The sequence below is a fragment of the Thamnophis sirtalis genome, unplaced genomic scaffold, assembly GCF_051295495.1.
Source record: "Thamnophis sirtalis isolate CommonGarterSnake01/CBP01778 unplaced genomic scaffold, rThaSir2_p1.2 scaffold_1, whole genome shotgun sequence".
In the NCBI taxonomy this organism is placed as follows: Eukaryota; Metazoa; Chordata; class Lepidosauria; order Squamata; family Natricidae; genus Thamnophis; species Thamnophis sirtalis.
The window spans coordinates 155,498,977-155,521,596 of NW_028261381.1; the positions used below are offsets into that span (position 1 = coordinate 155,498,977).

At 44.4% G+C, this 22,620-nt stretch overlaps 1 protein-coding gene across 8 annotated transcripts in view; it reads left to right on the forward strand.

Moving 5' to 3' along the window:
* NIN (ninein) overlaps positions 1–22,620 on the forward strand; it is a 144,092-nt gene that overhangs the window by 15,078 nt on the left and 106,394 nt on the right. For all 8 annotated transcript variants that reach the window (XM_087728676.1, XM_087728685.1, XM_087728710.1 and 5 more), the window contains exon 2: positions 19,006–19,212. In XM_087728676.1, the coding sequence (XP_087584802.1) occupies positions 19,027–19,212 (186 nt within the window). In that variant the 5' untranslated portion in view covers positions 19,006–19,026. The remainder of the gene's footprint in view (positions 1–19,005; positions 19,213–22,620) is intronic.

Below are 22,620 nucleotides of genomic sequence, written 5' to 3' on the forward strand. Positions count from 1 at the left end.
TTCGGGGGCGTGGCAGGCCTGGGTCGCTGCCGGTTCCAGCAACCCAGGCCGCCATACCACTACTGCTTTGGCCATACCGGGCCGAACTCGTAGGAACCCACCTCTGATGGGCACAATTCCAAGCAAGTTGTAACCAGTTTGCCCCCCGCCCCCCTTGGAATATCTTTGAGTTTCTTGTAGGGCCCAAGAAGTTTCTTAGAGATAAGATGAGAGAGGAAGATGGCACTTTGTATCACACTATACCAGCTTCCCATTTTATTGCTTTTATGTAAAAAAACACCTATACCTTCAAAATGTTGTGTGAGATTAGGAACATGCCAGTGTCAAAAAAGATGTGCAGTTTGCTGTAGATTTCTGGCTTACAGGGCTAAAAGAGTGGGATAAAGAGTAAGAATAGAGATTGTGTTCAAATTTTTGTCTCTGGCATGGTATGGCTGTAGGCATAAATAACTTGGAACATAATATAGAAATGAGAGTCTGCTTCATATAAGCTGTGGATCTCTTTGCTAAAAGTTAAGTTTCATATGGGAAGTGCAGGTGTGTTACTATCAAAAAATGAATGCCTGGTTTTTGTTGTGTGTGGGAGGGAGTTGTGCTATGATCTGCAACTAGAACACTGAATAAATTGGCAATTCCCTGGACAACCTCCCCAAGGAAGAATAAGCCGTTGCTAGGAGACAGACCAATCTTTGCATGTCACCAGGACACTCGCATGGCTTTATGCTGTTGTTCGGTGTACACTGAAAACTTGAGGCCGGCTTTCCAACTATCAGAATTCAGACTGCTTTCTTAATCTGGGAGTTTGATCTTGCCTCAGTCATTCTGAAGTGCCCTTAGTTCCCTTTAAAATGCTTTCCCTTCCTTGCTGCTTATTTATTGGATGTAAATGGCTGTTCTTCAATGATCTCAGGTGGCCTTGCATAAGATGATTATTGCTCTCAACTTTATTTACTAAAAAAAGAAAATCTCTTTTGGGGGAGTATTGCCCATATCTGCTCTGTTGGGTTCTAAAGTCCCTGATTTCTGGTGTAACATACAGCGGGTCAAGCCTGCCACACTTTCTATTATTCTACTATGCCTTTTCTATTGTGGGAAAATGGGATTGTACGGAGTTAGGTACTATGTAGCCAAAACAAAATTTCTTCTAGAAATCCAAGGTCATCCTTTGTCTCTGCACCTCTGCACCTGACTGGAACTGGATGGGTGGAACTGCCAGCATGGCAGTGGGAGATTGGACCATGTGATGGGCTTGTAGGTGTGGGACAAGATCTTGAACTTTCAACTTGGTGGGGAAAACCGGGAAGCTTTCAGATTCGGGTTTTCCCAGATATGCCAACATGGCTCTCATAATAAATTGGAACTTTGAGCAATACTTTGCCTTGGACTCTAATTTATTTTTGGATGCTATTTGGAACCCTGACACAGAGCTCTTTGTCTTTATAAACTCTAAAAGAAACCCCACAGAAGTACTGTTGGAATAGTTTATCAGAAATCTGAGTAATGGATGTACATTACGAGAGCAGGATGTAAATCTTTATATAAAGCAAGGATAACTTTTATTGTCAGAAAAGAGAACAAAATCTGATGAAGCCTGAATCGGTCCCTTCCTTCTATCAGGTAACTTCTATGCTATGTCAAACACCAAGCCTTACATAGTTTGGGATCAGGTTACTTGAAGGACCACATCTCCCCTGTTACATCCATCCAGCTCATCAGGAAGGCAGGGCATGCTTTGGATTCTGTTGATTAAGGATGGTCATCTAGTGGGACCACAAAAAGGGGCCTCCTTGGTGGTGGCTCCTTTTTCATAGAACATCATTGCTCCTGAAGTATGGTTGTTTTCACCCTGTTGCTTTTCTGAAACATGGTTTTGTCAGCAGTCCTGGGGACCACGAATGGAGACAGACCAAGTGGCTGATTTGATTGTATTGTTGCTGCCATGGGGAGGTTCAAAGGGTGGGAAATGGGTTTTATTATGTGGTGGATTTTTAAATTTTGTAGACTGCCTGGTGTCACCTACATGTGAATTGGCAGTTATATACATCTGTTTAATAAACAAAAACAATAACTGATTAAGTTCCTTGCTTACAAGTTTGCCCTAAAAAGATTAAATATGAGTAAACCCTTTGAATGTAATTTCCCCATGACTAAAGTGCTCATGAAACTATGTAAGCTGGCTTTGCACATTGCACTTTGTTATTTTGTTATTCTGTTAATAAATGAGTTAGAAGGGACCTTAGAGGTCTTCCAGTCCAACTCCCTGCTCAGGCAGGAAACCCTGTACCATGTCAGACAAATGGTTCTCCAGTCACTTCTTTAAAACTTCCAGTGTTGGAGCATTCACAACTTCTGGAGGCAGGTCGTTCCACTGATTAATTGTTCTATCTGTCAGAAAATGTCTCATTAGTTCTAGGTTGCTTCTCTCCTTGATTAGTTTCCATCCATTGTTTCTTGTCCTGCCTTCAGGTGCTTTGGAGAATAGCTTGACTCCCTCTTTTTTATGTCAGCCCCTGAGATATTGGAATCGTGCTATCGTGTTATCCCTAGTCCTTGTTTTCATTAAACTAGACATACCCAATTCCAGAAACTGGAGGCTAAATGTTTTAGCCTTCAGTCCCCTAAACATCTTCGTTGCTCTTCTCTGTACTCTTGACGACCAAAACTGGATGCAATATTCCAAGTATGGTTCTTATCAAGGCATTATAGAGTGGTATTAAGACCTCACATCATCTTGATTTTATCCCTCTGTTAATGCAGCCTAGGACTGTGTTGGCTTTTTTTGGCAGCTCACTGTTGACTTATATTTGATTGTCCACTAGGACTCCAAGATCCCGCTCACCATTACTGCTATCGAGGTACCACCTATTCTATACCTGTGAATTTGGCTGTTCTTGCCTAAATGTATAACATTACTTACTAAGCCAACAATAAAGACCTGGAACAAAGATCTGTGAATTTTGTGGTATACAGCTGCCCAGGAGGGAACTATCTCCCAAAGCATTTACTTTGATTCGGGTCTATCTGTTCCTGTAAATTTGTTTTTCTTTTTCCTGCTTTGACAAAGCCTTACTTCAAACACCTAGGGAATCCATGAGATGCAAAGGGATGGTTTCTCCCTGCTTACCTCAGCTAAAGCTCTTTAGAGGAACTGAAGACATCACTTGCTGGATGAATGGCTGGAGCTCCTGTTTAAGGAAGGAGATTGTTTACACAGAGACATTCCCAAGTGCACTGCGTGGGTGCTTGAAGAAACTAATAGGAGCATTCTACACTACTTTAGTAATGGGAATTCAAAGAGCTTGTTATTACCATATGGCCTTGAATACAGGTGGAATATTCATGTGTAGCAAAGAGGCTTGTGTGCAACCTCTTCCTGTGCATTGATCCCAGGGTGCACCTTGATTTACTGAGGGGCTCTGGGAGATGAAGTGCCAGAAGAAACACCTGGGCTACTATTGGATGAAGAAGTGTTTTTCGGTGAGACCAGACTATCAGGGTAACAGAGGTGGTATTCAGCAGATTCTGACAGGTTCTGGAGAACCGGTAGCAGAAATTTGGAGTAGTTCGGAGAACCCGTAAATGCCACCTCTGACTGGCTCGACCCCCATCTATTCTCTGCCTCCCGAATCCCAGCTGATCAGGAGGAAATGGGTATTTTGCAGTAACCTTCCCCTGCCATGCCCACTAAGCCACGCCCACAGAACCGGTAGCAAAAAAATTGAATTCCCACCATTGCAGGGCAACCTGGTCTACCCAAATATGGGACGGAGCATTCTGCTTCCGCTTTCCCCTTTCAGCCCCAATCCAGGAGCCTTCGCAAGCAGTTGCTTACGTGACAAACTATTTTTGTGTTAAATTTAAATTTACCGACAAATAAATAAAGGGAGACTTAGTATAGCTATTTCAAGCTGTTTAGCTCTCATCAGCTAGCCATACCCTTCTGGGATTCAAACCTGGGCCTCTTGCATATTAGGCAGATGTTTTGCAGTTGGAGTAACTCCAACTGGACAAGGGTAAAAGCCAGTGGTGGGATTCAGCCAGCCCGCACCTATTCGGGAGAACCGGTTGTTAACTTTCTAAGCAGTTTAGAGAACCGGTTGTTGGAAGAAATCTCCTTTTGTTTTTTCCCACTTTCCAGGGCTAATCCTGTAAGGAAGGCAGGAAGAAAACATTCTGGTGTTGTTTCTTGTCTAATCTGTATTGCTCTGCTTACAAAAACTGCCTCTCCGGTTAACCCTTATTACTTTGTAACAGCTCAGGGAAAGTGCCCATCGACTTGAGTGATGTTGAGTTGGCCACGTCCACACAGTCACATGACCACCGAGCCACGCCTACCTAGCTGGTCATTAGGGCAAAGAACCAGTTGTTAAATTATTTGAATCCCACCATTGGTAAAAGCCCATATTAGGGATTAGCTTGTGGCAACAAGGGTTGCAAAATGTCAATAGCTCTCCATCCTTATTGCATCCACTGATAGCCATCCAGCAGCTCTGTTTTGGATAACCTGCTTCCTGTGGAGCAGGGGTGTCAAACACAAGGCCTGTGGACCACATCCGGCCCGCAATGTGGTGGGATCTGGCCCACGAGGCCGTCCTGGAAAATGTAAGGTGCCGATAAGGTGAACGTAATCTTGGCTCACTTGGTGTTCTCCAAAGATTCTTGATTTCCATTTTCCAGAATCCCAAGATAGTTTGTTCGAATAAGGGATTCTGGGAATTGTAGTCTAAAACATCCGGATAGCGACAAATATCCTAGCTCTGTTTCTGGATAAGAAGACCTTGCTCCCAGGCAAAAGGGGAAAAAAATAGCTCTGATGAAGACTCGAAATGGAAACTTTGTACTTTTCTGTCCATGTAGTAACTATGAATATTTAATAAAATCACATGTAAAATAAAACGGATGGAGAAAGAAGAGAAGCCTAGGAGAAGAAAGTGAGAGCAACTCTGTACTCTTGAAACTGCCTTCCAGGAGGGAAATGGATTCTAGTTATGGACATTTCTGACAGGATGCCTGAATGGGGCACTTTTCTAGCCTTTAATAAAGAAACTGTCAGCTTCTGCTTTGCTGTTGCTTCAGCTGCCATGAAACGGGAGGGGGGGGGCGTGGATTTGGGAGGGGTTAATGGAGGTGCTGGAGGAATGTTCTAGGATGTACCAGTCGTTGGGATTACGCATGCGTATGTGTTTCCCGCCTGCATCAACGGCCTTCACATTCCATCTTTGGCCTGTCTTTTTGAAGTTATCTCACACCTGACATTTGAAGGACTTATGATTGGACTGGAGCTTTGATCCTAAGGGGGGGGAACGGGCTTTCCTATATATCAATTGCTTTCGCGCCATATTATTCAGATTTTGCTTCACTACTGCTCGCTTACCATTTATAATTAGTAAAAGTACTTTGGATTTCCAACCCATGGAGTCTCTTAGTCTTCTTTCCTAATTATGGAGTGGAGTGGGGCGTGACAAGAAGCAAAATCTGAAAATATCCCTTTCCAGGAGATTTACGTCTACCGAGAAGGGAAATAATGTCTTCTCCGACCAGAGAGGAGGAGGGCGCCGTTGGAGGGGCGGATTCCAGTGAACTAGGACCTCCCGACCTTTCTTTACACCAGCCCAGCCCGTCTGACCGACCTTTGCACGAAGATTTATTTCAACTGCAAATTTCCAGTCAGCCTGAACCTTCCCCCCCACCCCGTTGGTCAACTTCAGTGGGGCAAAGAGAGATAGAGACAAGCTGGAATGCTGGGCTCACCCAAAGACCACCTCAACAAACTTCGCTGGAGCCAGGTGCCGTGAGAAAACCTCAGGCGAGTGAGTTCCCTGACTATTGGAGCCAAAGGTACTGTGGGGAAAGAAGAGGGGGCGATGAAGGAGAATGGAGAAGCTATCAGCACCAGGGGCCCATGAGAAAACCCCAGCGGAGTGAATTACCTGATTATTGGGGTCAAACATTTTTGGAGGAGAGAAGGGGGGAGGAGGAAAGAGACTGGAGAAATTGGCAACGTTACCCACGCCAGGATTCTCCCCCGACCCCCCTCGGCCCGTGTCACCCCCTGCGGCTAGAGGTTTTGCTGATCAAAGAGGACCTCCCCCCCAGCCTCCCCCCCGAAGACATCGAATGGCTAAAATCCCTCCCTTGCCTGTGCGTTTTAATGGGGGTTCTGCTAGCCTTCCCTCCTTTCTTATGCAAGTGTTTAACTACATGGAGATTTATGGCCGGGACTTTGAATCTGACACTTTAAGGGTCAGAATGGTTCTTTTATCTTTGGATGGTGAGGCGGCTACATGGTCGACTGCTTTGCACATGTCTGGCTCTCTCCTCTTGGGGAATTTCAACCGTTTTATGGAGGCTTTCCGCCAACGTTTTGATGACCCGTTAACTGAGAAGCGGAACAAATTGAAGTTTTTAACCTTCGACCAAGACGATAGACCTGTCGCCCAATACATCCAGGAATTTCAGTGTCTTTCCCAATACATGAGAGGCTGGGGGGAGGATGCGCTTCTGGACAGATTTGCTGAAGGGTTGAACGCAGACATTTATCAACAATGTGTCAATCGTAACCTGCCGAGACGTTTAATCACTTGGTTTGAGCATGCTGCAGACGCCGAGCTTGACTTAATCCGTCTGCGTTATGCCACAGAAGAAAGAAGGAAGCGGAAAGAGAGGGCTGCCAAGTCCCTCCCCCCTCCTACTACTCAATCGTTTTCCAAACGACGAGGCGACGCAAGAGGGCCCCCTTCTGGCTCCTCCAGACCTTTAACATGCTTTCGCTGTGGCAAGCTTGGGCACACCGCCCCCGAATGTCGGGCTAAATTGCCCCTCTCTGCCCAACCCCCTCCCAGACGTGAAGAAAAGCCTGCCAGAGGCTCTGAAAAGAAGAAGAAGGAAACGGCTTTCGCTGGGGAAACCAACCCCCCTCCTTTTGCCCAGCCATTAAAGGATGACGCAGATGCTAACTCCTCTTCTTCTGAAGACTCTGATGACGACACATCGCCTCACTGGGTGAGTTCAAACAAGGGGCCCCTTCTAATCCCTATTGAATTAAAAGTTCCTCCTGAGGGGACACCTGCCACCCTCCTAGCTTTACTTGATTCCGGCTGTTCCCGATCCATGATCAATCCAGCCATGGTAGAAAAATTGGGCATCAAATTGCGCACTTTGAAAACCCCGATTGTGTTTTGCCAAATAGATGGATCGATTGCGGGGGGGGGCGCCCATTTTTTTACTGAGCCTTTGGAAATGAGAATGGGTACCCATACTGAATTAATCTCTTTTGTGGTCGCGCCTGGCATGGACAGGCCACTCATTTTGGGCATCCCATGGCTCCGGAAGTGGAACCCTCACATAAATTGGTGGACAGGCCGCTTGCGTGTTCGCTCGAAGGTGCCTCCAGTGGGGGAGGGCTCTCCGGACCAACCTGACGTCACTAACGTTCCTGAAGTAGCCGCTAGAGGGCAGGAGAGGATTGCAGGAGAGGAGAAAATCCCGAAAGAATATTTGGATCTTAAGGAAGTCTTCAGCGAGCAATCTTCGGACATTCTACCCCCCCACAGGCCTACTGATTGCTCCATTGACATTTTGCCCGGGGTCAAACTCCCAAAACCCCGCATTTACTCCATGTCACCCAGGGAAATGGAGGAGATGCGTTCTTTCATTGACAAAAATTTGAAACGTGGTTTCATTGAACCGGCCCGACCCAAAGTGGCTGCCCCTGTACTGTTTCGTGAAAAGAAAGATGGGTCTCTTCGTTTATGCTGTGACTTTCGCAACCTTAACGCGATCTGTACTCAAAACCTCTACCCACTCCCATTGATGAAGGACTTGTTGGCGCAACTGGGGAAGGGCCGCATCTTCACAAAATTGGACCTGCGAGAAGCTTACTATAGAGTACGCATTAAGGAAGGGGACGAATGGAAGACCGCATTCAACTGCCCTCTTGGTTGTTTCCAGTTCCGAGTTATGCCTTTTGGCCTACAGGGGGCTCCTGCTGTGTTCATGCAATTTATTAATGAGATCCTGCACGATCATCTCTATAAGGGCGTTATCGTATATCTGGACGATATCCTCATTTATACCCGCTCTTACGACCACCACGTCAATCTGGTGCGCACTGTTTTGAAAAAACTCCGTGCTGCCAACCTGTATGCCAAATTGTCTAAGTGCGAGTTTCACCAAACGACTATTGACTATCTGGGCTACCGTATCTCCCCTGATGGCGTTGAAATGGACCCTGAAAAAGTGAAGGTGGTCATTGAATGGGACGCACCCAAAACTCGTAAACAATTGCAAAAATTTTTGGGTTTCGCTAATTTCTACCGTCAATTTATTCCCTCTTTTGCCAACATTGCTCTCCCTATTACTAATTTGCTCAAGACTAAAGGCGACCCGAAGCCTAAACCCAATAAGCCTTTGGACTGGACCATGGAATGCCAGGCGGCATTCGAAAAGCTTAAACGCCTTTTTGCCGCTGAACCAGTTCTTAAACATCCTGATCTCAACCAGCCGTTCGTCGTCCAGGCTGATGCCAGTGATGTCGCCGTTGGGGCCGTTCTGCTACAAGCCAATGACCAAGGTAACTTACAGCCTTGCGCGTACACCTCACGTAAACTCACTGACACGGAGCGGCGCTGGGCGGTTTGGGAGAAAGAGGCTTTTGCAGTCCGTTGGGCCCTCGCTACTTGGCGCCATTTCCTTGAAGGCTCTAAACACCCATTTGAGGTGTGGACTGACCACAAGAACTTGGAAGCGTTGCGCACACCTCGTCGTCTCTCCCCCAAACAGATGCGTTGGGCCCAATATTTTAACCGTTTCAATTTCACTCTAAAGTATATCCCGGGCGGAAAGAACTTCATGGCCGATGCTTTGTCCCGGTTACCTCAGTATAATTGTTCCAAACTGAGTATCGTCCAACCGCTCTTGGCAGCTCCGGTACTCACACGTCAACAGACCAAAGCTCAAAAGGAAGTGCCTCACGATCTACTTTCTGACCTCAAAGCGGCTCTTCCTCAAGACGATTGGTTCCTGAACCATCGGGACGAGTGCACCATGAGGGACGATCTACCGTGGATTGGTGCTAAATTATACATCCCCGCTTCCCTACGACTTGTCGTCCTTCGTCGCGCTCATGACTCCAGGATGGCGGGTCATTTTGGGTTCGTAAAAACTTTGCACCTCGTAAAGAGACAATTCTGGTGGCCCTCTTTAAAAAAGGACATTGAACTTTATGTGGCCAGTTGCCCGGTTTGCGCTACCGCCAAAAAGCCGCCGGGGAAACCGCAGGGACTTCTACAGTCCGTCGCCCGCCCGGTTGCCCCTTGGAAGGAGATTTCTATGGACTTTATTGTTGAGCTTCCCGAAAGCCAGGGGCACACCGTCATCTGGGTGGTCACTGATTTGTTTTCCAAGCAAGTTCATTTCGTGCCTTGCCACAAAATTCCTTCCGCCAAGGCGTTGGCTAAACTATTCCTTTCCCACATCTACCGGTTACATGGGGTTCCCGACCGTATTATCTCCGATCGTGGAGTCCAATTCACATCTAAATTTTGGAAGGAGTCCCTCACACGCATTGGTTCCGCCCAAGGCCTTAGCTCCGCCTACCATCCTCAGACTAATGGCGGCTGTGAACGTACTAATTCCGTCCTTGAACAATATTTACGTTGTTTCATCAATTATCAACAGGACGATTGGGTTGACTTGTTACCACATGCTGAAGTGGCCTATAACAATTCGGTTCACTCCAGCACGGGCTTCACCCCTTTCCGGGTCGTTTACGGCCAGGATTTTGTTCCTATTCCCGAACTGCCTACGGCCCAGCCTCAGGTTCCTTCCGTTGCGGACTGGAGTGAACGTCTCAGTCGCCTTTGGCCTCTGACTCTTTCCACCTTGGACGCTGCCCATAAGGCTCATAAGAAGCAAGCTGATAAGAAACGCTCTCAGCCCTATGAGTACCACGTTGGAGATTTAGTGTATTTGTCCACGAAATTCTTGCATACTACACAAAAATCAAAGAAATTGGGGCCCACCCGGTGTTCCACATCAACCTCATCAAACCAGTTCGGGTGTCCAACCTACGGCCCACAGATGACCCTCCACCTGCTCCGTTACTTATTGATGGGGAACATCATTTTGAAGTTCGTGACATTCTTGATTCCCGTAGGCACCGTAATCGCATCCAATACCTTGTGGCTTGGAAACATTTTCCCCCCTCCCACACAGAATGGGTTGATAAGTCCCACGTTCGTGCCCCCCGCTTACTCCAGAAATTTTATGCTTCTTATCCCGACAAGCCTTGACTCTTCTCCCCTCCCTCTTTCATTTGTTTTGTTATTTGTCTGTTTTGTTTGTTTTTTCTTCCAGGCCTGACAGCCTTTTTCCGGGGGACGGCCGGATGTCAGCTTCTGCTTTGCTGTTGCTTCAGCTGCCATGAAACGGGGGGGGGGGGGCGTGGATTTGGGAGGGGTTAATGGAGGTGCTGGAGGAATGTTCTAGGATGTACCAGTCGTTGGGATTACGCATGCGTATGTGTTTCCCGCCTGCATCAACGGCCTTCACATTCCATCTTTGGCCTGTCTTTTTGAAGTTATCTCACACCTGACATTTGAAGGACTTATGATTGGACTGGAGCTTTGATCCTAAGGGGGGGGAACGGGCTTTCCTATATATCAATTGCTTTCGCGCCATATTATTCAGATTTTGCTTCACTACTGCTCGCTTACCATTTATAATTAGTAAAAGTACTTTGGATTTCCAACCCATGGAGTCTCTTAGTCTTCTTTCCTAATTATGGAGTGGAGTGGGGCGTGACAGAAACAAACAAACAAATAAACAATCTAGTGCACAGTTCAGGTGAGGCAAATAGTGTTCAAGACATTATAGATGTATACCCAGAGACAAAGAGTAGGCAATATTGTATTGCCTACTCTCTCTTGAATTAGTGGTGTTGTCTGTACATTTTGGGTGAATTTCTCTATGGGTAATCGATGCCAATGTTTTTACCAGGAGTAGTTAGCATGAAATATAGTTTTACAAGATTTCATCACTAACCAGTTTTTAAATTCATCTGGCTTGTTTACAGCAGCATCATTGGTAGGGGACAAACATTCTCATATATCTAGAGCCTATATCTTCATATCTAGAGCCGTGATGGCGAACCTCTCTGTGGGCACGTGAGCCATCGTCCCACCTCAAATCTACCGCACTTCTCCCGCCAGCCAGCTGATTTTTGGGTTGCACGTGAGGGCGTGGGGGGTATCGTGCATGCACAACCCCCCCTCATGGCCTGTTTTTGGTCCCAGGAGGTTTCAGGGAGGCCTACTAGGCCCAAAACAATGGGGGGGTTGTACAGAGCACGCCCCCAGTCCATTTTTGGCCCCAGGAAGCTGCAGGGAAACCTACTAGGCCAAAAATGGGGTGAGGGGGCCGTGGCACCCCCTTGTGGCCCATTTTTGCTCCCAGGAGGCTGCAGGGAGGCCTACTAGGCCCAAAATGGGGCACGGAGGGGTCACACGTGCATTCACGGGGGGCAGGGAGAGCACAGGTAGGGTCAGAGGCGTGCAGGGGCAGGGCACGGGGGGATGTCACATGGACATTGCATTATGCAAAGCGTGCATGCTTTTGACACGCAACAACAAAAAGGTTAGCCATCACTGATCTAGAGACTTCACATTGTTATTTATCCTTTGTGAAAGTCCAGTCATTTTAATTTGCGCAGTAAACACTGAGAATAATTAAACAACTTTCCTTGTACTGTCTATCTCTTAAATCACGATGTAGATAATGCACTGATTTCTTGTATCAAGTGTCTTGCTCCCTTTCTTTTGTATCATACTTCCATTACATAGACTTGGCCTTTATGTATTCTTCATTTCACAATATTGTGGTCTCTAAGCCATGATGTATAGCTTAGTTACTAGACTGTGTCAAATCCCCTTGTGGAGTAGCAAATCAGAAGGCAATCACAAACTATTTCTGTTCTGTTGCTAAGATAACATCCCGGTTGTGTCCTTGAAACCATCAGCAGCTGAGCTCAATTCAGAGGTGGCTTGCCTGGAACTAAATAATAGCAAACAGATACTTGTAGGAAGTCTATTAGCAGATTGTCAAGGCAGCCTACAGAGGCAATTCTTCGTTCCTAGCACTAAATTATATCTGCCTTGAATATATGGTGATCCACCACTCTTCTGTTTCTATTCCTGCCCAGTCTTACCATGTACCGTATTTTTCGGAGTATAAGAAGCACTGGAGTATAAGACACACCAAGATTTTGAAGTGGCAAATTAAAAAAAAAAGTTTTTGCACTCTGCACACCACCCAAAAACGGCCTGTTTTATGTGAAAATGGTCCTGTTTTTTTGTTAAAAAAAGCGGGGGGGCATGCATAGCCTTTAGGAGGCTTATAGAGTGCTCCATGGGGGTGGGGCAAAATGAGCAAAAAACACCCTGTCTTCTACTCATTTCTACCCTCCCCAGCCCCCAGGACCACTCTGGAAACCTTCTAAAAGCTATGCATGGCCATTTTGGTGAAGGGGGCAGGGTTTCAGGAGGCCAAAAATGTTGTATTCAGTGTATAAGACGCACCCAGATTTTCACTCTTTTTTGAGGGAAAAAGTGTGTCTTATACTCTGAAAATGCGGTATTCATTGGTATACTCTGTACAAGGCCGCCTTATATAAGCAGAGTACTGTAGGTAGCTAATAGTCCAACTTCTTAGCTGTTACACCTAATAGGCAGGTAAACCTCTTCTCCTATTCCATGGATTTTGTGAAAGCCAGCTTTCTCACAGATTGTGTCTTCTGTATAAAAGTTGAGTTTTAACTTCCATTATTCCTAACACATGGCCAATGGGGACAATGGAGGGCATCAAGATGGGAATGGCCAATCTGATCACTTTCCAAGCTAGCTGCACATTATTGCATCAAGTGTCATTATGAAGATCAAACTTTGGCCAGATTTATTATGATGATGATGATGTACATTAATTGGCCGCCCAACTTCAGTGGGCTCTACAGTGTTTATAGGACACCCTGAGCCACAAACCAGCCGACTGTGTTATCTCACAGAATGTTGTGCAAATTTAGGAAACTGAGCATGATTCAGTTCATTCTAAATAAGCATATCGTACATACATTACACATCCATTCTGCATCTGTGCAAACATTGCTGCTTGCATCTGCTTGGAAAGGGGTGCCAGCCGATTTGATTGCATGTCTGGAGATCTGTAATTATAAAAAAGGGGAAAGCGCCCCATCCCCCCTTACGCCTATCGTAATTTTTATAAAGCTGTCTAATACCCTCTTTGTCTTTCCCCAGAATCTTTTTGTTTGCCTTTCCCAAAGCAGAGTTAGAAAACCTGGAGTCAGAGTGCCATTGGCTCTTCCTTAGCGTTCCCTGCCTGTAACACAGCCAAGCATGCATCTGTGTATTGGCACAGGTTCACATACAGCCTTATCTGAGCAGCTCTTTCTTATTCTAGGGCCATCAGAGCTGATCTCCGATAGATTAGAGCAGTGAAGGCAGTGATGGCGAACCTTTTTGGCACTGAGTGCCCAAACCGAAACGTTTGTACATGTGTGCACGCCAGAGCACCGGAAACCCGAAGACGTGTGCACCAGCCAGTTGGTCTTTGGGTTTCCAACACACGTATGCGCACACCAGCTGGTCTTAGCACGTGCCTGAGCACCGGCAACCCGTAGACCAGCTGGCCAGCACGCGCATGCCCATTTTCTGGGCCATTTTCAGCCTGTTTTTCGGGCTCTTTTCAGGCTGTTTTTTGGATGTTTTTCGGGATATTTTCAGGACGTTTTCCAATGCTCCAGAGCTCGCGAAGACCAGCTGGCGATATGTGCGCCGGAAACCAGAAGAGCAGCTGGCGATGGCACGCAAGCTCTGCTTGCTACCTCTGGCATGCATGCGATAGGTTTGCCATCACGGGATTAGAGTATCCCATCCCCATTGTCCTTTCCGACCAGTAGTGGCCCTCCAACCTTATTCCCAAGACTCTGTTTCTTAGTATTTTTTTTTTCATTAGTTCCTCAAAATTTAAAATACAAAGAGAAATAAATGTAAAGGGGAAAGTAAGAGTGGAAAAAAGGGGAGAGGGGAAAGTGTAGTGAAAAAGGGAAAAAAGAAAGAAAAAGCATTGACTTCTAGCTCTTTTTAACACAATAGAATAAAGTAATAACCATTTCTGTAACAATAAAGCCAGTTCTAACCTCTTCTATAGAAGAGGTTCCACAAATGAACCGTGCCGTTTAGAACCGGTTCCAGCTCCCTCCCCTCTCCCATCCGCAACACGCTTTCCCCACCCGCTGCTCACTGATTGGCTAACTCACCAATTGCCCCCCCTCCTCTAAGTGTCCTATCTAAACCTTAAAGTCTTAAAGCTGTCAAGTTTGAACACCCCTGGGGTTTTTTTTTCTAAAGGGTTAGGGCCTTGTAACTTGACAGCTTTAAGACTTGAACACTTCAATACCAGAGTTCCTGAGTCAACATGACTGGAGGAGGAATTCAGGGAGTTGAAGTCCACAAGTCTTAAAGCTGTCAAGTTTGACCACACCTGTTTTTTTTCCTAAAGGGTTAGGGGTGCAAGGGTCTTGTAACTTGACAGCTTTAAGACTTGCGTGCTTCAAATGCCAGAGTTTCTGAGCCAGCATTTTGGTTGTTAAGCAAGAGCGTTGTTAAGTGAGTTTCACCACATTTTACAAGTTGGCCACACCCACCCAGTCACATGGCTGGCAAGCCACTCCCACCCAGTCACATGGACAGCAAGTCACTCCCACAAAGCAGGCCACACCTACAGAAGAGGTTCTAAAAAAATTTGAAACACCACCACTGCAATAAATCTACAGAATCAACAAAACTCAAAGTCAGAGTTTTATGTGTTTTTGTCCTTTTTTTATTCACATTTTTAATGTTTCCTACTATTTTTTCTTGTCTTACCTTTTGGTGCTTTGGAAAATAGTTTTGACTCCCTCGCCTTTGTAGGACCGCTCAAATATTGGAACAGTGTTATGCCCCCTCTAGTCCTTCTTTTCATTAGACAAGGCATATCCAGTTCCTGTAACCGTGCTTTGTATGTTTTAGCCTCATTAACATTTTTGGTGTTCTCTGCGCTTTTTCCAGAGTCTCAACATCTTTTGTATTGTGGTGACCAGAACTGGATGCAATATTCCTAGTATGGTCCTCCCAGACCGGTATAATGAGAGTGACCATTCACTCCTTCCAGTGAACTCTAAATTATGGCAGAGACTGCTATAAAGAATGCAATTTGTTTTAAAAATGAGAATTGGAGGAGATAAGAGATTTCTTATCATTCTTAAGCATGCTTTTGCTCCAAAGAATATGTGGGAGGTGTTGGGGGGGGGTGAATTATGGAGGCATTTCACATTTTGCTGTTGGCAGTTAAGATAAAGTTTGCAGGAGATGAACTGAATTATAAAATTGACCTCTGAAGAGGTTGGCTTCTCTGCAATTTAGATAAGAATGGCAGTGGAGAAAGGCAGAGCCAGCTGAAAGGCAATTAACTTCCGAATGTTGTTCAACAGTTAATGATCTTGATTAGGTGTTTGCTTTTGCTGTCTGGCTGGAAATGTCTGAAATAATACTTGGCATGCAGTGGATGGAAAGAGAGAATTCAAACATTGCCAAGAAATATGAGAAAGAGACCATGAAACAAATGAGAAATCGACCTGGCTCACAATTACTAAGCTGCGTTTCATTCTCAAAACTATCCATGTTGGATACAGCCCAAATATACTTGTGCTGATGACTGAAGAATATATACAATGTGATCCGGATCCAGCTTAGTGTTTTAGTGATGATACAAGCCTTTATAAAACTTTTGGTCAAAGATGCCCATCCTGAAGACAATAGAATTTATCATGTTTATCATGTTTCTGTATTACTGGCTACTTTATTAAATCTGGTAATAGCACTGATGCTGTGTGCTGTATAATATTATGAATTACAGCTATAGTTTTTGTTACTTTAAATATAGAGCAGTTAATATAACTTGTCATGCAACTTTTAGTTTAAAACTCTATTTTATGGTATTATAATTGTTAATATAATTATGTAATTACATCAGTTGTTTTATTCTATGTTTGTACTGCTTTTAATTATAAGTGCTTTATATAAACTGCTCCTACTGTGGCTGTCAGGGGTGATATGACAAAAGAGCTTAACTTTTACTATCATCTTTGAGATATGCTCAGTTAATACAAACCATCTTGAAAGTGGATTTACAAATGACAGGCTACAAGATAAAGATACTACATGAATAAAGATGCTACATTGGACATACAAAAGAAATCAGGTGATATTGTAATAGTTAAAAGCAATATGCAAATAGTAAACCAAGAGAGTAACCTGGATTATTTTCCTGTTATATTTATAAAAGTGGATTGTGAGGTTCTACAAAGCTCTTAACACACCATTTTTAATTTTATATTATAAGGGTATTTTAAGTGGTTCATATGTATGGGGAAGGAGGCATCTTACACATTTGATTGTGAATACACCTCACAGGTGTGGAGGAAAGCATATGAACATGTGTTCACTGTGGGACAATGAATTTAGTTAATCTGAAAGTCTGGATTACTTAGGTAGGTGTTAGATCATTTGCAGGCTGATCATCCAATAAAGGGGTTTTGTCCAGGATGGATATAGGTCACGGAATGATTTTAGCTGTGACCCATTGGCTATAGTAGCATTTCATAACAGTTTATCACTGGGTACTAATTTGATCTTACGTTGTTTTTTAAATTTGTGAGCAGGTATTTTTAAAAATATTTGATTCATATCTGTTATGAATATATCTTAACTTAGGGGTCTTTTGGTTTACATATCACACTAGGATGCTTATTTATGGAGTACTGCATAAATTAAACTTGGCAGGGTTTATCAAGCAAGATAAGTATTGGTTGAAGTGCTACAATGACTATGTTCACAAAGCATGCTAAACCCACACCCATCTAGCTAAGCCCACCACATCCTAGGACTTCATTTCAGGCAGTAAATTGTATATATTCTAAATGATGGCCAAAAATGTGCACATTTGTTTAAAACTTTAAATCCAAGAAAATGCCTGTATTGTAGATATATTGCTTCCATACACTCTTCAATGTAAAGTTGATGGGATAGACTCCAACATCTGAAGAAAGAGAGCAAGCAAAAGAAAACAAATTTCTACTGCAAATAAAGAGTTCACACATCTGGATCATAAGAAGATACGCTATTGTGATAAGTCTATTAAGACTTTAAATTACCAGAAAAAATGTGGAGTAGCATAAAGTTGCAGTTTTCCACAACAATTTTATAATTTGTTAAAATATCTGATTTAACACATAGTTTGGAAAAGATAGCCATAGTTAAGCCAGTGTCTGATTCAGAGTCTGATTCAGCCAGAACTCATTCAGTTCTACAGAGGAATTATTGAGTCTGTCATCTGCATCTCCATAACTGTCTGGTTTGGCTCTGCAACTAAACAAAACAAACACAGACTTCAACGGCTAATTAGAACTGCAGGAAAACAAAAATGCTACCAACCTGCCTTCTATTGAGGACCTGTATACTGCACGAGTCAAAAAGAGGGCTGAGAAAATATCTACAGACCCTTCACATCCTGGACGTAAATTATTTCAATTTCTACCCTCAGAATGACGTTATAGAGCATTGCACACCAAAACAATTAGACACAAGGACAGCCCCCCCCCCCGCCCCCACATGCCATCACTCTGCTAAACAACTAATTCCCACAACACTGTCAAACTATTTACTAAGACTGTATTACTATTATTATTCTCATCCTTCCTATTACCTCCCACTTATGACTATAACCTTGTTGCTTGTATCTTTATGATTTATATTGTTTATTTAGTTTCCTAGTATGATCCGATTGCCTATTTAGTATCTATGACTATCACTAAGTGTTGTATCTTATGATTCTTGATGAATGTATTCTTTTATGTACACTGAGAGCATATGCACCAAAGATAAATTCCTTGTGTGTCCAATCACAGTCGGCAATAAAGAATTCTATTTTAAATAAGAGTTCACACATCTGGGTCATAAGACGTTATACTATTGTAATAGGTCTATTAAAACATTAAATTACCACAAAAAATTGTGGGATAGCATAAAGTTGTTGTTTTCCACAACAATTTATAATTTGTTAAAATATCTGATTTAACACATAGTTTGGAAAAGATAGCCCTAGTTAAGCCAGAGTCGGGAGAGACAGCAAAACCAAGATCTATTATCACTACTTAAAGCTAGTTTTGCAAGCCATAGCTTGGTCAGCTTGTGATTTAATATAATATCTAAAGTCACATTTGCTTGTGGAAGAGTCCATTACTTAGGAAAATTTGCCTGGTTTCTCAAAGAAAATGGAGGTTAGAACTGCATTAAATACAATTTACTTATGGTTGGGAATGTAAATCCTGATTAGTATTGTGCCTGAAATGTATTCTCTGGGGTTGATCTTCAGTTGTGGTCGAGAACTGCAACTGCTTGTTCTCTAGGATTCACATCAGTGGTGGGTTCCTCCGGTAGTGGTTTGGTGGCCTGGGTCGCTGGAGCCAGCAGCGACCCAGGCCTGTCACGAATCAGTTCCCCAGTCAGCACTGTTGGTGCCGCCGAGCCAAGGTGGCGCAGTGGTTAGAGTGCTGTACTGCAGGCTACTTCAGCTGACTGCTAGTTCGGCAGTTCGGCTGTTCAAATCTCACCGGCTCAGGGTTGACTCAGCCTTCCATCCTTCCGAGGTGGGTAAAATGAGGACCCGGATTGTTGTTGGGGGCAATATGCTGACTCTATAAACCGCTTAGAGAGGGCTGAAAGCCCTATGAAGTGGTATATAAGTCTAACTGCTATTGCTATCTTGTTTTTCAGTAGCACGTACACAAGCAAACGTGCAGTAGTGCCAGCCGGAACCTACCTCTGATTCACACAGGAATGTTGCTATTTCTCTTTGTGACTTCCTTCTCTTTTCTTCCCTTCTCCCTCCCAACAGTGAAGCTTGGTGGGCTATGGGATGGATGAAGCTGAGCAGGACCAGTACGAAGCCCATCTCAAAGAGCTCTTTGACAGCTTTGATGTCACCGGCACTGGCTGCCTGGGACAGGACGAACTGACCGAACTTTGCCACGTGTTGCATCTCGAAGAAGTAGCTCCCGGAGCATTGCAGGAGACCCTTCTGCAGGACGGTCTCCCTAGGCGGGTAAGATCATGCACTCTTTAGATGGGCACAGCTGTCTTTTTCAGCCTTGGAAAACCTAGACTGGTGAATCAATGCAGGATGTTTGTTCTTCGATCCAGAGGCAAAGTGGAGATTGGAATGGAAGGAAAGAACAAACAGAAATAATAGAAGGAAAGGTTCACAGATAAAAAAAGATAGCATGCCACGTTAAATCATAACATCACCATACATGTACCATTGTGACTGAATTAATATAGGATAGTAATAAATAATGGCTTACAAATCACACCTGACTTTACTTTGATGGATTCGCATAGCACACAAAATTAAAACCCAATAAATAAACAGGTAGTCTTTCACTTACAACCACAATTGGCATTGGAATTTCCATCATAAGTTGTTGCAGTTGTAAGTCAAGTCCAACCCCATTTTACAACTTTTTTTGCAGTGGTCATTAAGTTAATCCAGCTTCCCCAATGGACATTTCTTAACAGAAAGCACCAAAGAAAGGTTACAAATTATAGGATGCCTCAGAATGCCGCAACTGATCATTAATGTGAACTGGTTGCTAAGTACCCAGATTGTGATTATATCTGAGGTGGTGCAACCTTGTGACTTTGAATAATTGTTAAACAGATGTTAAGTTCAGGTCAACCTGTATGGTCTAGTCAAGGTGCTGCACACAAAACAGGTGGAGTTTGATTTTGTCATCATGATGGCCATCTTGACTTTTTTGAACTTATCCTGTGGACATCCCTGACTGTAATGTAATGTGCAAATGATGCTAATGTGCTTTGCTGATTTCTATTGAGGATGAGATTCTATTGGTACCGTATTTTTCAGAGTATAAGAAGTACCTTTTTCCCCTCAAGAAAGAGGGTGAAAATCTGGGTGCGGCTTATACACTGAATACAGCATTTTTTGCCTCCCAAAACCCCACCTACTTTGCAAAAATGGCCACGCAGAGCCTTTAGGAGGCTTGTAGAGTGCTCCTGGGGGCTGGGGAGGGCAAAAATGGGTGAAAAACAATCTCCTTTTTTTTCTTGTTTTTGCCCCAGCCCCGAGGAGCACTCTACAAGCCTCCTAAAGGCTATGCATGCCCTTTTTTGACAAAAAACGGGCCCGTTTTTGGGAGGTCTGCAGAGTGCAACCCCCCCCTTTTTTTTTTAAATTTGCCTCTTCAAAATCTTGGTCCGTCTTCTACTCCGGTGCGTCTTCTACTCCGAAAAATACAGTAATCTTTTGAGGATGGTACCCAAACGTTTTGCCACCAGGGACCAATTCCGTGGAGAGAGGTTTTTCCACAGACTGGAATGATTTCATGTGCTGCCTGCATCCTGCGGTTGGGCTTTACTTGTTTGCGTGGACCACTTCCTAGCATGTTGCGGACTGTTGCTGGTCCTTGGACCAATGTTTGGGGACCCCTGTGTTAGTCAACTACATTGGAGGTCTTCTAGTCTAGCAGTCCCTAACTTTTGCATCTTGGCAGCCCAGGTGGAGGGGAGGGAAGAGGGGAACTGGGCCACATGAGCAGAGAGCCAGCACACATACACGCACACACAACCCTTATGAGAGTGTGGCCTGGTGCACATGCGCACAGCTCGATTTGCACATGCGCAAGTGCCTGCCGCTTACATAAGATGAGCTGTGCATGTGCACACACCAACCAATCACTCGTGCAGCCCAATTCCAAATAAGCCATGGCGTAGTAGTGAGCCATGGCCTGGTGGTAGGAGACCCCTATTCTAGTGCAAGCCCCTGCTCAAGCAGGAGACCCGATATCATTTCTGACAGATGGTTGTCCAGTCTCTTCTTAAAAACCTCCAGTGATGAAGCACCCACAATTTCTGAAGGCAACCTGTTCTACTAGTTACCGTAATTGTTCTCACTGTTCGAAAGTTTCTCTAATAGGAAGTTTCATGCTGCCCATGAAATGTCTTATTTCAACACTCTTGAAACCTCCTGACATTATTTGTGAATGCAATGATATTGAAGCACAACCCATGAAGTAGAACCTCTCCCAACCTGGCATCCTCCCTGGACTACAGTTCCCTTGCGCCTAGCGAGTATAATCATACTGACCGGGAATTCCGGGAGATGTTCTACAACCCGTGGGGGTTATGCCAAGTTGGGGGAAGGCAGAGATAACAGATTTCTTATCTCCCTGACTGTATTCTTTCCTTCTTGTGTTTCTTTGTCTACATTTTCTCATTTTCTTTCCCCATCTCTAGTAATAGGCATTTAGAAGAAAGGCAGCTCCTTCCATTTAATGCATAATTTTATGGCCATTGCATTAGGGATCCCTAATTTATTACATGACTGGTCCTTTGTGCGAATGTTCCTGCACCTTTGTATTCATAAACCAATCTCCCTTAGGAAAACAAAGCCCGCCCTTGCGCTACTCAAAAGCCCTTTTCCGTCTCTTCCTTTGGAATTAATCTCAGTTTCGCTTTGGTCTGTGACATCAAGAAGTGAATCTTTGGGAATGTCAGGGAAGAAGCAAGAGAAGAGCTTTCTGGCTCAAACTGGGCAAATCCTTTCTTTCTGAAGGGAGGGAGAAGGATTGGAGGGCTCCAGTCTCCCTGAGGGAAGAGTCTGGGCATCTCGAAGGGCACCTGGGAATTTCCACTGTGCAAAAAAAAGAGGGGGTTGGATAATGAGCAGCTCGCAATGTCTTTATTGTGTTAATAAGGGCACTGGCTCTGAGTTACCCTCCTTCTCCAATGGAATCTCCAAGATTATTTCCTTTTGCTGCCTGCACTCAGAAAACTCATCACTCAGAAGTTCAATGAAGCACTAACCAGCACTGGGGGGGAGGGAGCTGAACACTCGGTATATAGGACACCCTGCTAATACTATCACCTTTATAATTTTCTTTGGCTTTACTATCCTGAATGCCCTCTAATAGAAAAGATGAATCTAAGCTAGGTACATAATAAAATCCATCTCTTTTGACTGTTGGAAGAAATATCCATCTGGGTTCAGTTCCAAGTGCGGGGGTGGGGGGACTGGAAACATGGAGGCTGTTTGGAAAGATGGTTTAATGGTGGATAGGATCACATGCCTTGGAGCTCCTGGGTGAAAAGGGGAGAGATGCTGAGAGTCCCTGGGTTTTATGCCTTCTCTGAGCTTTGAACTTCCTGGGGCACAGGAAGAGTATCCTGATTGGTTGCTGTCAGAGGTCAAAGCTAGCTTTGTAGGTAGCCCATGTGCTAAGTTTGGTTGAAATTTGGTGGGTGGTGCAATGAAGGGCAATGAAATGGCTCTGCCTGAAGGGGGTAGATCTTTGTTATATAGAATAGACTGGCTCAGGCCTTAATGACAAATGTGGGTGGGGGAGGAAGTTGCAGGGAGCTGCTTTGTCTTTAAAAACATGTTTCTCCTTTTCTCATCCAGTGAAATATAATATTCTGCCTTTTTAATATCTCC